The sequence below is a fragment of the Colius striatus genome, chromosome 3 (genome assembly GCF_028858725.1).
Source record: "Colius striatus isolate bColStr4 chromosome 3, bColStr4.1.hap1, whole genome shotgun sequence".
Taxonomy (NCBI): Eukaryota; Metazoa; Chordata; class Aves; order Coliiformes; family Coliidae; genus Colius; species Colius striatus.
This window is the reverse complement of record NC_084761.1, coordinates 98,813,341-98,829,709: the sequence shown is the minus strand read 5'-3', so window position 1 is coordinate 98,829,709 and position 16,369 is coordinate 98,813,341. Positions and strand designations below refer to the sequence as shown.

The 16,369-nt window shown below is 48.9% G+C and overlaps 1 protein-coding gene across 2 annotated transcripts in view; it reads right to left on the bottom strand.

Annotated features, from left to right (window-relative positions):
• Window positions 1-16,369, bottom strand: part of SFXN5 (sideroflexin 5) — a 120,224-nt gene that overhangs the window by 47,415 nt on the left and 56,440 nt on the right. For both annotated transcript variants that reach the window (XM_061993721.1, XM_061993722.1), the window contains exon 9: window positions 2,629-2,719. In XM_061993721.1, the coding sequence (XP_061849705.1) occupies window positions 2,629-2,719 (91 nt within the window). The remainder of the gene's footprint in view (window positions 1-2,628; window positions 2,720-16,369) is intronic.

Genomic DNA, 16,369 nt, shown 5'->3' with positions numbered 1-16,369 from the left:
CCCCCAAAAGCCCCAGGAGAAGACATTCTTTGTCCTCACCTCCTTTCCTTCCAAAGGGTATCTTTCTACTAGCTTTAGTTTCTTTTGGATCATGTTTGAGATGCAACTTTTGGGTCTTTCTGTGGGTTTTTTTTTAGCCACACACACCTCCAGTACAAAGCACACCATCACCAGCAACATCCTTTATCTCTGTAACAGCTACCCACACCCAGTGCTTGGGAAGAAGTAGGTAAATTAGGTTCCTTGCAATAACCCTGAGCATTGGTATCCTTCACCATTCACATCTTTGGAAATGGGTCAAGCCTCTTCTTGCTCAAGTTGGGGAACCATGGCCCTTCAGAACACAGCACAGACACACTCCTTCCCTCCTGCACTAAAAATCTTCATGGAGAACAGCTTCAGCACCCAAACGATGCTCCAGGGTGGACAACATCAAGCACAAACCCCTTTTACATCAAGGCAGCTGCTGGCTGTGCAGAGCCTCGACCATTTCCATGGGCTGAGGGTTTCCTGGATCCATCCTCTGCGGCTGGGAAGGATTTTTTGGGACAACTTGTGACTTTCAGCTACTACAAATATATCTTTGGGCAGAAGGTGAGGGTGCAGCCTGACCTCCTGGTACCTGTTCCAGTGTCACCAGCCACAATGTGGGGATTGGAGCAATCAGAGCTTACGCTGCCTGAGTGCTTTCCTAACTGCCCAGTCTGTGTTATCACACAGGGTCTGGAAGCCCTGTGTGAAAGTAGGACTTCAAGGAGGAACCACATTTGTTAAATATGCCCTACAGGCAGCATTCCTGCAGATAAGGTCTGGTCTATCAGGCAAAGACAACTGTTACATGGCCCAGAGAAGACAGACACAACATGTGGAGTGCCTCTGAGAGCAGTGAGACACACAGAATGGCTTGTCCTCTGCCTACCCCAGCTTCCCAAGGCTTTACAAGAACATTTCTGCCAGGAGGCTGGTTGCCTTCCACCCAAGCACTACCTGAACTTCATTTCTCACAACCTCTTGGGATGAGAGGCCATCAGCCTCGGTGCATACCTCCAGCATCTTGGAGGAGATGGGTGGGAGAGGCAGGCGAAGCAGGGACAAGGGAAAACTGCTCAGTGGTAGTGGAGCTGGAGCTTTGCACCACAGTCTGGCTTTTCATGTAGATAAAAAAGTGAAACTCTGCCCTTTTGCTGGGGGCTGATGATTCAAAAGAGATGGGAAGATGCATCTTAATTAAACAGTTTGTCCAGGTCTGCAAACCAATAACTCACAGCCTTTCGAAACCACAAAGCAGCAATTAGTGGGAGGATTCCTGATGTCCTGGCACATAACGAGGCATGACAGTAATAAAACAAGAACTAGAGAATTAATTACAGGCTAAACAAATTAATTGTGGGTCCTCAATCAATGCCAACACAAGCATAACCTCTTTCTCCTTACACCTGGCTATGAAAATAGATTAACCCAGTGGCAAAGGCTTCCTGCGTGCATCTCTGACTGAAACACGTCCTCAGGGCTGGCTCCCAGGCTCTTGTACTCACCCAGTTATAAAAATCAAAAGAAAGATGAATTTCTCTCAAAATCTATTCCAGGGAAGCAATAATGATGTCCACAGATCCCCTATGTACAAGCAGAGTGATCAGGAACAGGACAGAGTGCAACTTACAGATCACAATCCCTGTCATCCCCTGCTCTGCAGACAGGGCAAGTGGGTGTTTTTTCTGGCAGAAAAGGGGGAAAAAAACCCTCAGGAACACATGGACTGAAGGCTGGAGATTCAGATCAACCAGCTCTCTAAAATAAAGGAGCAGAAAGACCAGAGAAACTGAGAGCAGCAGTGAAGCTCTGAGGACATGGCCCTTCCAGAGCAAAGGTTTGCATTAGCACAGTAGAAAAGGGACCTGCAACAGCAAGCAAACCCTTTCTGTTCACTGATTTCCTGCCTGCTTGGACATTTTTTGCCTCATCTTTATAAATAAATGAGTTTATATTAAAGACAAACTAGCCTAAAGCCACTGGTGATTTCTCCACAGCTTAAAGTAACTGAGTGTTTGCTGAATGTTGTAACCATGAGCTTCAGGAAAGGCTGAGCCCAGCACGTCCCTTCCCTCACACACCCAGCTCTCGGCTGATAAACTGCAGAAGGGTTTATTTGGTGGCCTAACAAGCCAGTAGCAGCCTTAGTTCTTCCCATGCTTTGATCTTTCATTGATCAGTGGCTCTTAGAAAACTGTACATTCAGAACAAGGGCATTTAATTGTACTTATATTGTTAAAAAAACCCACCCAAATGTTCCTGTTTATTCAAGGATTTGATTTGACATGATTCAAACCAGACCTTGCAAATTAAAATGCACTTGAATTTGGACCCCATTTGTTTTTTAAAGTGCTTGAGAGTGGTGAGTTCAGCCTGATGAAGCCTCATGAGCTGCCTCTGCCAGGGGCTTTGCATCACTGTCCTGCCAAAATGCTGCTTTGCACCACCCTGTCGCTGCTTTCACCGACTCAGGGACCCATCAGCATGAGAACATGGCAGTGACAGTGTAAAGGAGGAAGGCAGGAGCCATCCCAGTGGCTTCTTGGTTGAGGTTTACAGCCAACACTTTGAATAGAGAGATAAGGTGTGATTTCTTACCGACAGCAGGGAATGGCACAAATCTCTGGATCAAGAGACGAGTGGCAGGGGTAAACTTGTTTGCTCTCTGAACCAGAACATTAAGGCCCACCTTTGGATAGAAAATAAAACAGAGAAGCAGAAACATTTAGCTACAAGGAGCAGGGCAGATGCCACAGCTTGTAGACAGCAGCAGAGCTCTTCAGGGGGATAGATTGAGGTCTCTCCCCGTGCAGAAGCCCCCTCACACACTGCAGGGTTCAGCTCTGTTGGGTTCAACCCTTCGTTGAATAAAGGGTTGATTCAACAAAGGAATAAATCCAACTGTTGGGTTTAAATGAAGGGTTGAACCCAATCTTTGAGTTGAACCCAACTGTTGGGTTTAAATGAAGGGTTGAACCCAACTGTTGGGTTTAGACGAAGGGTTGAACCCAATGGTTGGGTTTAGAACAAGGGTTAAACTCAATCCTTGAGTTGAACCCAACTGTTGGGTTTAAATCAGAGTCACAGAATGTTAGGGGTTGGAAATGAAGGGTTGACCCCGACTTTGAGTTGAACAATTCCATAGGGTTTAAAGAAAGAGTTGAATCCAATCGTTGGGTTGAACTCAACTGTTGGGATGAAATGAAGGGTTGAACCCAGCTGTTGAGTAGAACCCAACCGATGGGTTTAAATTAAGGGTTGAACCCATCTGCTGGGTTGACCTTAACCATTGGGCTTAAAGCCTTTCCAACTAAAAGACAAGCTAGAAACCACTGCAACACTGCTCAGTCCTTCTGGAAATGCCCCCAGCTGCATTTTTACCCAGTTTCCCCATCTACCACAAAATCATTTGGGCTGGGAGTCTCCACCTGGCTAGGAAAATGCCAGACACCAATGGTGAGGGGTTGCCCCAGCACAATTCCTTCCTCCTCCTTGAGTCTGTGCAAACTCCATCACCTCACTCCAGTGCAAACATTTGGGCTATAAAGGAGCTATTAACAGGGGGGAAAAAATGAGATACAGGCAGTTTATTATAAGTGGATCATTTCTTTCCCATTGCCTCCCCCAACACTTGAATAATGCAGAGCTCTCCACAGTTTTGCAGGCTTCTAAGTCATTGCATATGCTAATCTAAACAGCACGGAGGAGAGCCACTGCCTCACCAGCCTCAGCGTGGTTGGGGAGTAGTGCTAGTCAGAGAATTGCCATCAGAATCGGGTTCAAGCAGAACTGGGGTTATTCAGCAAACAAACCTCTTGCTAGGGAATGAACTTCTGTCTTCAGATTACTCAAGAGTACTTCATCTTTTACATCCACCCCCCTCCAAAAATCAAAAGCAAACAAAACCCAACAGCCCCAAACTGGGAATTTCAGGCTGAAAATGAAAGTCTAGCAGCGCCTGGCCAAAAAGTTTTCAGCCAAAAATGCAGCAAAAAAACTTGGAAAAAAAATCAGCCAAAGCCAAAAAGCTGCCAGCAAATAGTGATTTGGGGGCTTTCAAGAGGAAGAAAGGAAAGAAAAGAAAAGAAAAAGCAAAGTGAAGCATGGGAGAACATATTTTGCAAGCTGCTACATTATACATGCATCCACAGCGCATCTCGTCTTTTTGGAGGCTGAGAGGAAGATGTGGAGAAGCACAACTGCTGGGTAAGGCCTGCACAAGCAGGGTGCTGGTTTACAAAACCTAGGCAGCGTTTGCAGAGCCTCACAAGACTTTCATCAGCATCCCAAGCAGCAACCTTGGCTCTTCTCCTCTCACCGCGACTCTGAGCCTGAGACACACGGTGGTTCTTAGTCTTTAGGCTAAGAATGAAGGGTTTATCTTAATCTTCCTCCTCCTCAAAAATGATTGAATGATTGCTTTTTTCCCAGCTCTGGGATGTGTATTGGAAAAAGCTGAATGCTTCCAGAAAGTGTAAAGCAGGTGGCTTCAGGAGTAAAGCTAAGACAGTATTCAGCGTGGCTTTGCTGGTGCTGCCCCATGGATTCGGGTATTTATAACCCTGACACAGCTCATCTGTGGAGATGCCGAATTTTGTTGGGTTTCCAGCCTCTCCTTGTAGGTTTGGTGGAAGGATTTGACCATGAAGTGGAAGCTTTTGAAAGAGAAAAGATGCAGCCGAGCCTGGGAGAGACACTGCTGTGAGGCTAGTGGTAATAAAAGCAATTTTACTTTCAGATTCAATTTGGTGTTGCAGATGAACTCGCTCCCTCACTTACAGCAACCACCCCGCTGTGAATATGAAATTAAATGTTGCTATAGATTTCAATCCAATCTCCCAAATTCCCATCACGAGGATGAGATTTAGGAAACTAATGAGGGTTTGTTTTTTACAGTTTGGAAATTGCTTTAGCCAATCTGTGAACTCTTTCCCGCTGGACACAAAGTGGGATGAGGGTAAACATGTCAAGGGGAGCATCCAACAAGGAGCAGGTATTCCTCAACCTCAGAGCACCGTAAGCAAAAGGGCCATCAGCAAGGAGAGTTTAATGGGTTTGGTTCCCAGGGGCTGGCCAAAGAACACTGACTATTGAGGCAAATTCATCCCTAAGGAAACAACTGCGGGAGTATTATTATTATTATCATCACCCTGCCTACAGCCTGAGTCACAGATCTGGGATTAACAACGCTGGCACCGCACAAACACGTGGCAGAGAGTCAGGTGGGATTCATCACACTCAACGTGGTACCTCCAGATGGGCCTTTGCAGCCCAGAGCAATGAGCCTTTTTAAGGGGTTTTATTCTCCCCTTAGGACAGAAATTGATGGGTGGTCCCCGACAGTGCTCATTCATGCCTGCTGACTATCAAAGGAGCCCAAAGACACGGCTCAGATGAAGATGGTGATGTCTCAATTCAGGTGAGACAAGTGCTGCTCCTTGCAGTGGGAGCTCCCAGAGATGCTGTACTGGTTTGGGGTATTTCTGTGACCCAGATGAAGGGACAAACACAGCTTTTTCAACTGGTGTATTTCACAAGGATTCTTTCTCCCAGAGCACTTCCTTGATCTGGTTGACAGAGCAGCCAGATGAGCTGGGCATGGAGGGGATCCATTACACCACAACCGCTACCAGGAAACCAGGCCCAACGGAGAGCAACACGCCTCAGGCCTCTCCCCTCCCTCCCTCCCTCCCTCCCAGCTCAGAATTCCTGCTCTGTATTTCACTACCGGTTTTGCTTTCAGCATCAACAGTGTTATCTCAGCAGAGGGGCAGATTTTGTGCTGTTGCCACACTGGAAGCTGTACCATCAGACTCTGTCAGAGCGGCCTTAACCAAAGACTTCCGTCTCCTTTTCCTTTCCTTCTTGTCTTGGAATGTTCTGGCCTCGTGTCCAACAAAACATGAACGTTAAAGCATAGGATTCCCTTCTTTTTTCTTTTAATCCCTGCTTTCTGATGAGAAAAAAAATCACTTTTCCTCCTTTCTGACTATTTTTGAGGCCTAAGGGCCTTTCGAAAGCCTGAAGTTGACACCAACCAAACCATTTGATAAAGGTCTAACCCTACACCTCTTCAAGCCAGTAGTAAAAATACATCAGCAGTTCAAGAAGTTACTTCACTTAATTTTAAATGAGTATAAAATCAGGCTGCATCAGAAGGGCAGAGAGCAAGGTGGACATCAGTTGGCACACAACACCACCTAAACGTTGCTGAGCAGCTCGCTAGACTTTAACAGCTGCATTGGTGAGATCTCTGTTGCTTCAAGGGATTCAGCTTTCACAGATTCCAGTAGCACTGGGACAACCCTGATCGCTGCAGTTGGAGTTGGCTGCTCCAAGTGACCTAGAAAGTCAACTTGGAAGGAGGAACTGGCTCCAAAGCAGCTTATCCTCCATCCCTCAAATCACCAGATTGCTGAATTAAAACACTAATTGGATCTGATGAGTCCCATACAGCCAAACTAAAGAAAAGAGCATTAAGAAAAGGAAGGGAAAAAAAATCATTCATTAGGACTGAGAGGTGAAGATGGAGGCAGAGAGATGGAAAACTGGGCTGTTTACCAACTGGAGCTTTACCAAGTCAAGGAGAACAGAATGGAGGAGTCGAAAGGAAGGGAAAGCAATAACAATCCAAGTGGAGAAGGAAGTGAGAGAGGAGCAAGAGTGAGGAATGCAGGAAACTTGAGTCACTCAAGACGATGGCAGAAGGGATGATGCCCACAGTAGCCCCATGGTTGGATGCCTGAAGGGAAGAAAATGGTGTAGCCTTGAGAAAGAAGCAAGACTGCAGGAGAGGTATGAGCAGGAAAAGAGGAGATTAATGCTGAGAATGAGCCCAACTTGATTTGGAAGGTGATGGAGAAAGGAGGATGGTGGAGGGCCCATACCCAAGACAAGAGGCTGTGGTTTCAACATCAGGTTTTCTATATGTCTGATCCTGTACAGAGGCAACACCACAGCTGGGTGCTGGGGGGCTGGAGGAAAGGGCATGGATAAGAGCAAATTTGCTGCACAGACAAACACACCAGTGAAACAACAGAGAAAATGCTGCAGAGAAGCTCAAACCAGTCAGTGAGGACCCAGTGGTTGCCATGTACTCGAGCCCAGAGGCAGGGTGAGGGGCACTGGGTGCTTCCCCAGAGCATTCCATGTCTTTGCCTCCACTATGCCAAAGGCTCGAGGCTGTGCCTTTGGGAAACAGCTGTTATAGCTCCAATGAAGCTTGATGGAGGGATTGCTCAGCTGTTTCCAGTCAGAATGATCACACCACTCTCTTCTGGTGTCTCCTGGTTATCCAGAGACTTGGTGTCTGTGAATCATGAAAGAAGAGGAGGTGCAGGAATGGGAGGCTTTGAGCACAGATTTTTGAGCTGGGCACTGTTTGATTTATAAACTTTCAGCAGCAAACAGAAGTTTATCACCAGCTCCTCCTGACTTTCCTCCTGCTCCCAGCTCCCCACAGCAGTTCACCCCTGAGGAAGAGCCCCAGTCATGCTCCATCCCCTCCCATCCCTCAGCTCCATCCCCTCCCATCCCTCACCCTACTTTGCACCAACTTCCTCAGGTTTCTAAGTGTTTCTTGACAGCCCTAAATGGCAGATAGTCCTGAGGGCAGTGGGTGGCCTCCAGAGCCAGTCTCACAACCTGATTACGGGCATCACACCAAATTCACAGGCTGTCAATGCAGCCTCTCCACACGCCTCACAAACAATTATCAGGAAGAAGGAGCTGGGATTAGAAAAATCCACAGGGGCACCTCCACCTAGAGAGTAGAGTGAAACATTGCATCTCTGTGTGTGTGTGTGTGTGTGTAAGTGCTCAATGGGAGTAGGGAAAGAGGAACAAGCCATGGTCAGTGGCACTGGCATGGGAAGGAGACCGAAAACTTAGTCCAACAAGCTCCTGTCCTTCTTGAACATGGGGGGCAAAGGGAAAGCCAAGATCCTGGTTATTCCTTGTGAATTTTTTAGGTGTCAGCTCTAATTTCACAGAATCCCAGAGTGTTGGGGGCTGGAAGGGCCCTGCAGAGCTCCTCCAGCCCCATCCCTTGCTAAAGCAGGTTCCCCTCGCTCAGGGGGCGCAAGAACGTGTCCAGGTGGGTTTGGAAACCTCCCAAGAAGGAGCCTCCACACCCTCCCTGGGCAGCAAAGTTCTTACTGTCCTTCTATCTCTGGTTAGACACACTCAGATGTCACCTGGCTTTATTTTAAAGGACAGAGCTGTAAATGGAGCATTTTATTATTCTCACTCCTCTGCATCAGAACAAGTCCCTGACAGGAGGCTGCAGTGAGGTGGGAATCAGTCTCTTCTCTCAAGTAATGAATGATAGGATACAAGGAAAAGGGCTCAAGTTGCCCCAGGGGAGGTTGAGGCTGGAGCTGAGGCAGAACTGTTTCCCTGAGAGGGGTGTCAGCCCCTGTGCCAGGCTGCCCAGGGAGCTGGGGGAGTGCCCAGCCCTGGAGGGATCCCAAAGCCCTGGGGCTGAGGTGCTGAGGGCCATGGGGTAGTGGTGGGCTTGGCAGGGTGAGAGGAAGGCTGGGACTCACTGATCTTAAGCCAACCAAAACAATTCAATGGCTTAAAAGATGTTAAAACCTGCATATTAGAGCAAATATATCCCTGGTACAGGGTATGGGCCAGGTTGCTGAGCTGTGGAAGTCAGGACTGAGAGAGGAGGTACTGCCAGAGCAGGCTGTGACACAACCAGGTTAATATTCATTGACAGAGATAATCTTAGGCTTGAACAGTCTCCACTTCCCAGCTTCCTCAGGAGACAATAAGACCTTCCTGCTGAAACCCTGTGTGACTGTGAGAAAGTCCTGATCTCTAAGGGGTGTTTTCAAGACAAAGCACATTTTGATTCACGATTCCCAGTCTGTTTAAAAGCATCCATTGCACTTTTGCAATGTCCATTTGTCCAGAAGCAGCCTCTGCTTTAACCTGATCCCTCAGACCCACACTGGGCTTTGCTGATCACACTCCTACACAACATTTCCTTTTCTGCTATAGTTAAATATAAACTGTGGGAGGTATAAGTTTTTTGTGTAACCTCTGTGCTTGAGCAGTCCAACTGCAGCTGAGATTCCTGCACCAATTGCCATCTATGAACACAGATTGTGATAACAATTGGAAATAACATCACTATGGCTTCTGTACAGAAGCAAGTTGTCCCAGGATGTCTTCCTAAGACACCTGTAGCAGAAAGGAGTGATTTCTCACTGTGGCAGCAGGCATTTGGGTCCTGGACCATCAAGCTTTGGACTTCTGCTCTAAAGAGCTTCCTATGTTGGTCTTGACACCACATCATGTAGCTTCTGTCTCTGTTTCCCATCCTTGCAACAGAGCTGAGAGCCAAGCCTAACCTCCCAGGGGAAGAGGATTCCATACAGCATGCCAGAGGCTACTGCAGCACATGTGTCACTCCACATCAAGAGCTCTGCCCTTTGCTCCTGTCCAAGAGATCTAATTTGGGACTAATGTCCACCTTGCTTCATCTGGTTGCCACCACAGAGCCATCTAAGCCATCTTTTCCTTTGCCCAAGCACTCACATCCCTGCACAGCCACTGTAGAGACAAATGGGGTGACAAGAAGAGAGGCAACATCTTCAACTGCTGCAGTAGTTCATGGGATGGAAACATATTTGAACCCACAAACCAAGATCAAGAGTGGCAGAGGTGCTAAAACTGATCTCTACAAAGCTCCAGACTGGCAGGAATGGCTTTTTCCCTTGCAATTTTTCAACCCAGATGACATCACTAAAACTGTCTTAATAGAATCACAGAATGGTGGGGTTGGAAGGGACCTTTAGAGATCATCCAGTCCAACTCCCCTGCAGAAGCAGGGTCACCTAGATCAGGTCACACAGGAATGTGTCCAGGTGGGTCTTGAAGAGCTCCAAGGAAGGAGCCTCCACACCCTCCCTGGGCACAACCCTTCCTTCTAATTGGTTTTATACATTGAATAATCATACAATCCCAGAATGGTTTGGGTTAGAAGGGACGTTAAATCTCACCTGGTTCCAATCCCCTTGCCATGGGCAGGGACACCTTCAACCAGCTCAGGTTGCTCCCAGCCCCATCCAACCTGCCCTTGGGCACTTCCAGGGATGGGGCAGCCACAGCCTCTCTGGGCAGCCTGTGCCAGGACCTCAGCACCCTCACAGGGAAGAGCTTCTTCCTAATGTCTAATCTAAATCTCTGTCAGTTTGCAGCCATCACCCCTTGTCCTGTCACTCCATACCCTTGTACAAAGTCCCTCTCCAGCTTTGTTGTCGGCCCCTTTAGGAATGGAGGCTGCTCTAAGGTCTCTCTGGAGCCTTCTGTTCTCCAAGGCTGAACACCCTCAACTCTCTCTAGCTCAATCCATATACTTTCATGGTTTTTGAAAGCAGCTGGTGCACACTACATGATAAATCAGAGCATCAGCAAACCATCCTGCCATCAACTCTCTACCTCTACTCCCTTGTCTAGAATCCAGATTTAGGGTCAGGAAGCAAGGAGGCATTTTAAAAACAAAAAGACCTGGCTCTGCTTGTGAAGAGATGCTTTAAGCACCCTCCTGCATGCCATGACCAGCAGTGACTCCAAGGTGAACCACTCGTAGCTGATAGCACCAGGGTTTTTTTAATGGCATTAATAACCTGCTTCTTGTTTTAACCCAAGATTATCCAGTAAAGCAAACCACAAGGAAAGGTTCCAGCCCTGAGCAGGTACACAAACCCCACAGCCTGGCTGGCAGTCATGGTTACATGGCATTGCATCTCTCATTCAAAGGAAGAGAAAACACCTACTTTGTCAGAATTTAGCTTGGGTTGCTAAGTGAGAACAATGTATTTGCCTCTGTACTGAGAAGACCATAAATCCCAATCTTGCCCTTAATAAAACCCTTGTTGGAAGCTCCAGACCCTGGTGTATTTGAAAGGGGAAGAAGGGAAGTGTGGTTACTTTATTAACTGGGGGGAAACCCACCATCAGAGGTGCCTGATCTCACACACATGGGTTTGCTTCTCCTTTCATCAAGGGAGGATGGAGCCCTTATTACAAGGGGGCAGCTCAAGTAGACATTCCCTGTGTGTCATAGCCTTCTGTATGTAAAACACACTCTGTACACCTGCCAGGCTCTAATTAGAACCCATCCTGTCAGAAGGGGAGGCCAATGCCAGCAGTACTGATGTCCATGGCACCTCCAGGGTACGTGGAGTGGACAACAGATGGACAAGGAGCTAATGACCTGAGCACCAAGCTGAGTGACAATACACTGCTTACTGGGAGAATGAAGAAATGTGGCCAAATGATGCTGGCAGAAGAGAGAAACCCTTTGGAGAGTCTGCATAGGGACTTCTGTATCACAAGGAGCAAGAGAAGCCTGAGGGAGGATCTCAGCAACACTTTCTGTTGTCTCAAGTGACCAGACAAGGGGTGAATGGGCAAAAGCTGGAACACAAAAAGTTCCACTTAGACATAAGGAGAAAGTCCTTTGGTGCTGAGGGCAGGGAGCCCTGGCCCAGGCTGCCCAGGGAGGGTGTGGAGGCTCCTTCTCAGGAGGTTTCCAACCCCAGCTGGACACGTTCCTGTGCCCCCTGAGCCAGGGGAACCTGCTTGAGCAGGGGCTGCAGCAGCTCTGCAGGGCCCTTCCAACCCTCACCATTCTGGGATTCAGTGATTTTGGAGCTGGTCTTGGCAGAACCTCAAGCTGTGATGGTAGAAATTCAAACCCTGATGTCTAAAGCTCTGCCCCAAGAGCAGTAACACCACTGCTGTGAGACTCTGCAAGGAGAACATACAGAGAAGCTCAGTGACTCACCACCACAGGCTCCAGGTCAGGCAGCTCTCAGGCTAAGACCACTGGCCTCCAGTCTGAAGGTCTTAGCACCAGGGACAACCCAGAAAGCCAGAGAGTCCTTATCTGGATCTGATTTCATTCACAGGCATTTAATTATAGCCACAAGAATCACTCCTGACCCCAAACTGGAGCTACAGTGTAAGGCCATGGTACTGAAAGCTGAGTCAGAAGCAAAAGGGATTGGCAATACAGCAGCAAACTGAGTTTGGATCTGAAACTTAAACCCAACTTATAGAATACATAAAAGCCACCCCATTAATAACAACAAGATTGGCTCTAATCAGTTGAGCTCCTGGTGCTGGAATTTAGGGGGGAAAAACCCCCAAAAGCTCAAACATTCCAATCACACAAGGTCTTTCACAAGTCTTTTTACTACTCCCTGCCTTTGTTTGCCTTGCTCAGGAAAACCAGCTGCTATTAACTGTAATTTGTAACCCAGCATCATGAGCAGCAGCCAAATATCACGAGGCCTAATCACAGGAATCCACACTCCAGTCTCACTGCTCGGTGTTCAGAAGAGCACTAAAACGAGAGCAACTGAAAGGAAAGGCAGGAAGGAGGCTGTGTGTAGAGAATGGGATAAAAATAAACTACAATCACAGAAGGAGAAACACAAATCTAGGTTACTTCATGGCAATCAGGCTCCTCAAAACATGTTGCTCCCCACAAGCGACGCTCAGAGACGTCGCAGGGCTCGGCACGTGCCCCAGGGCAGAGTCAGGGCAGAAGTGTCACACAAGTTGTTTCAGATGGAAGAGAATGGTAGAATCATTATGGTTGGAAAAGATCTTGAAGCCATGGAGTCCCAGCCCTGCCATCAGCCTGCCAAGCCCATCATGAAACTAACCCACAGCCCTCAGCATCTCAGCCCCATGGCTTTGGGATCCCTCCAGGGCTGGGCACTCCCCCAGCTCCCTGGGCAGCCTGGCACAGGGGTGACACCCCTCTCAGGGAAACAGTTCTGCCTCAGCTCCAACCTCAACCTCCCCTGGGGCAACTGCAGCCCCTTTCCTCTCGTCCTGTCACTTGTTATATGGGAGAAGAGTCTGACTCCCTCCTGGCCACAGCCTCCTGTCAGAGAGTGTCAGAGAGGGCTCCTGTGTCCCCTCAGGCTCCTCTTCTCCAGGCTCAACACCCCCATTCCCTCAGCCCCTCCCCAGCCCCTTGTGCTCCAGCCCCTTCCCCAGCTCTGTGCCCGGCTCTGGCCACGCTGCAGCCCCTCAGTGTCCCTGTGGCAGTGAGTGAGGGGCCCAGCACTGACACAGCCCTGGAGCTGCAGCCTCCCCAGGGCCCAGCACAGGGGGACAAAGAGACCTGCTACATCCATCTCTTCACCTCTTTCCCTTCCCCACACTTGGTCCTTCATCATCCCCTCCAATGCCTTTTCCAGCCTTACTTCAAGCAATTGCTTCACCTGAGGACTGCACAGGGGGAAGAGATTGGGTCCTGGGCCTGGCACAGCTTTCCTTGCATGAAGTTATGCTGTGAGTCAGATTGGGGTTACTGGAGAAAAAAATACTGAAATATCCAATATTCAATACTGAAAAATCTTAAAAAGAAGAAGAGGGTTAGAAATCAGGAGCCCTAGATGCAGCAGTGGGTCTGAGAGAGAAGCACTGCTTCCCTCTGCCAGCAATTCCTCTCTTCTCACGTGGGAAAAGAATGAGTCTATTTGCAAGGATTTGCTAAGATTCCTACTTGACCTACAAGATGCATCAAGCCAAAACCTGCTCCTCTGTATGGCTGAGAAAACAAATTAGTTTGTCCCTCTCCTTAGATAAAGACACAGAGGGGAAAGACTATGGGAAGCACAATCACAAGTCAACTGACCTGTCCCTCTCTGAGCCTTCTCTCCTCCTCTCTTGCCAACTGCAAACATGGAAAGAGCTCTCTTTAATTAATCCCGGGTCTCAGCAGACCACTGGGAGCAGTGGCACTTGTTTTCAGGTCATCTGGTCCTAATAGGCTCACACTGGGAGGTGATTTGCTGCTAACTGACAGCAGAGAGCAGTTAATGAGGGCTGAGGGCTGACAATCCAGCATAATGAACCTCAGGGCTGTGTCTTTATTACTTGTCATCATAGTTTAAAGGCAAAAAAGCAACCCAAAGCCCAAATGCTGGAGGAGATGCTGGTTATTCATCCAGAGCTTTACAATACAAAAGTCATTCCCTGCTCTGAAGGATTTTCCCTAGGCTGCCCTGCACTGGGAACTGAGCACATGAAGTGCTGAGGGATTAGCAGGACACAAGCTATTCTGCAGTAACACATCAGGGGTGTCTCCAGTGGCTCATCCATGAGGGACACTATGGGGAACACATCAGTGCACAGCAGCTTCATCTCATTTTTGCACACATAGTGTGCTCCTCTTGGAAGAGGACCTCCTTCCATCAGGGAGGAGAAAGCATTCATGACAGCTGCTGTCCCTCCTTGCTTCACCAAATATATGAGTGGATCCTGTCTCCCTGTAACTCCTCTGACCCTCAGAGCACCTCAGCAACAAACCCACCACTACTACAGAGCTCATGGTGCTCTTCATGTGCACTGAAGGCATCCCAGTGGCACTTACACAAGAAGGCAGAAAGACCCCCTCTGTATCTGCATCCCTGAAGGAGGAACCTCATGAGGTTCACCAAGGACAAGGGCAGAGTCCTGCAGCTGGGGAGGAACAACCCCCTGCAGCAGCACAGGCTGGGGGTGACCTGCTGGAGAGCAGCTCCAGGAGAGGGACCTGGCAGTGCTGGGGGAGAATCAACTGCCCATGAGCAGCAACGTGCCCTCGTGGGCAAGAAGCCAATGGCAGCCTGGGGGCATTGAGGAGAGTGTGGGCAGCAGGGCCAGGGAGGTTGTGCTGCCCCTCTGCTCTGCCAGAGCTGCTGAGGCCTCAGCTGGAGTCCTGTGTCCAGTTCTGGGCTCCCCAGCTCCAGAGGGACAGGGAAGTGCTGGAGAGAGGCCAGTGCAGGGACACCAAGATGCTGAGGGGACTGGAGCATCTTCCTGCTGAGGAAAGGCTGTGGGACCCGGGGCTGTTCAGCCTGGAGAAGAGGAGACTGAGGGGGGAGCTCATTAATAGTTACAAATATCTAGAGAGTGGGTGTCAGGAGCTTGGGGCAGCACTTGTTTCTGTTGTATCCAGCAACAGGACAAGGGGTGATGGGAATGAAGCTGGAACAAAAAAAGTTCCATTTAAACATAAAGAGAAAGTCCTTTGGTGCTGAGGTGAGGGAGCCCTGGCCCAGGCTGCCCAGGGAGGGTGTGGAGGCTCCTTCCTTGGAGCTCTTCAAGACCCACCTGGACACGTTCCTGTGTGACCTGATCTAGGTGGAACCTGCTTCATGGGGATTGCACTGGATAATCTCTAAAGGTCCCTTCCAACCCCACCATTCTGTGATTCTAAGATTTGCACTTGCAGCTCTGTAAATACAGAATCTGCTGGAATTGTCTCTCCATGTGGTGTTTTTAAAGCTGTCCCATGCTGGACAGCCAAGGTGTACAAGTTAACCAGGCACAGGGGCTCTTCTGGAGATGCACCTACAAGTTATGTGGACAGCATCCAGCATCGTTCCAGTTTCTGCATTTATTTTAAGCTTGTTGCTCTGTACAGATCACCAGCTCCTTCCCCACCAGAGAGTAAACAGTACCAGCAACAGAGGTACAAAGCACCATGGGATGAAGAGCTGCCCTACCACCAGCAGTCTGCTGAGGCACTCAGGTGTCAGCAGTGGTGACAGCCACCCTGCACTACCAGCACACCACTGCTGCTTTGCTCTAAGTTCTGTTATCTGCAAGTCTTGGTTCAGCTTTTCACACTGCTTCAGAGAATGAGTGTTTCTCACAGCACCACTGATGGCCACTTCTGCTCTCTGAACCTTTCTGCTTCAGCTCCTTTGCTGAGGAGGAAAGAGCTTTTAAAGACCTGCATCAGCTGTTCCAAGATGGACATCACGGCCCAAGTGGTTTCCTTACCAAAGCCTGTCAGCTTCTCGGGGTGACAAAACTCTGCCAACATCACTTCTGTGTGTCTCCTGCCTTCTATCTGCCCCTGTTGCCAAAATGAAGAGGAGCATTAATGCCAACAGTGTGGAACCAGACATCACCCCTCTGCTGCAGCTGCACTGGGACTGGGAGGCAGGTTGTGAGTGGTAGCAGCACATCAAGCTGGAGAGCATCACTTCACGAATTGACAAGGTGGAAAACACTCTGAACTAAGGGCAGAGGACAGTCAAGCTCTCCCACACTACACTGGGAAACCACAGACAAGGAAACAAAGTGTTGAGGTTGGTGGGATAGGGACTCAGATTGTCCTTCAGCTGCAAAAGCATGGGGACACATCCTCGTGGGGTTAGGAAGTGTGGGAGCTCACAGCAACACCAGCAAGGCTGGGCTGTGTGCACAGGCTGGGTTAATTCTGCAGTGACACAGAGGAGCAGTGGGGCAACCAGTGAGCAAGCCAAGCCAGCAACAGGGAAAACTACCAAGCAGCAGCATATCCAACAAA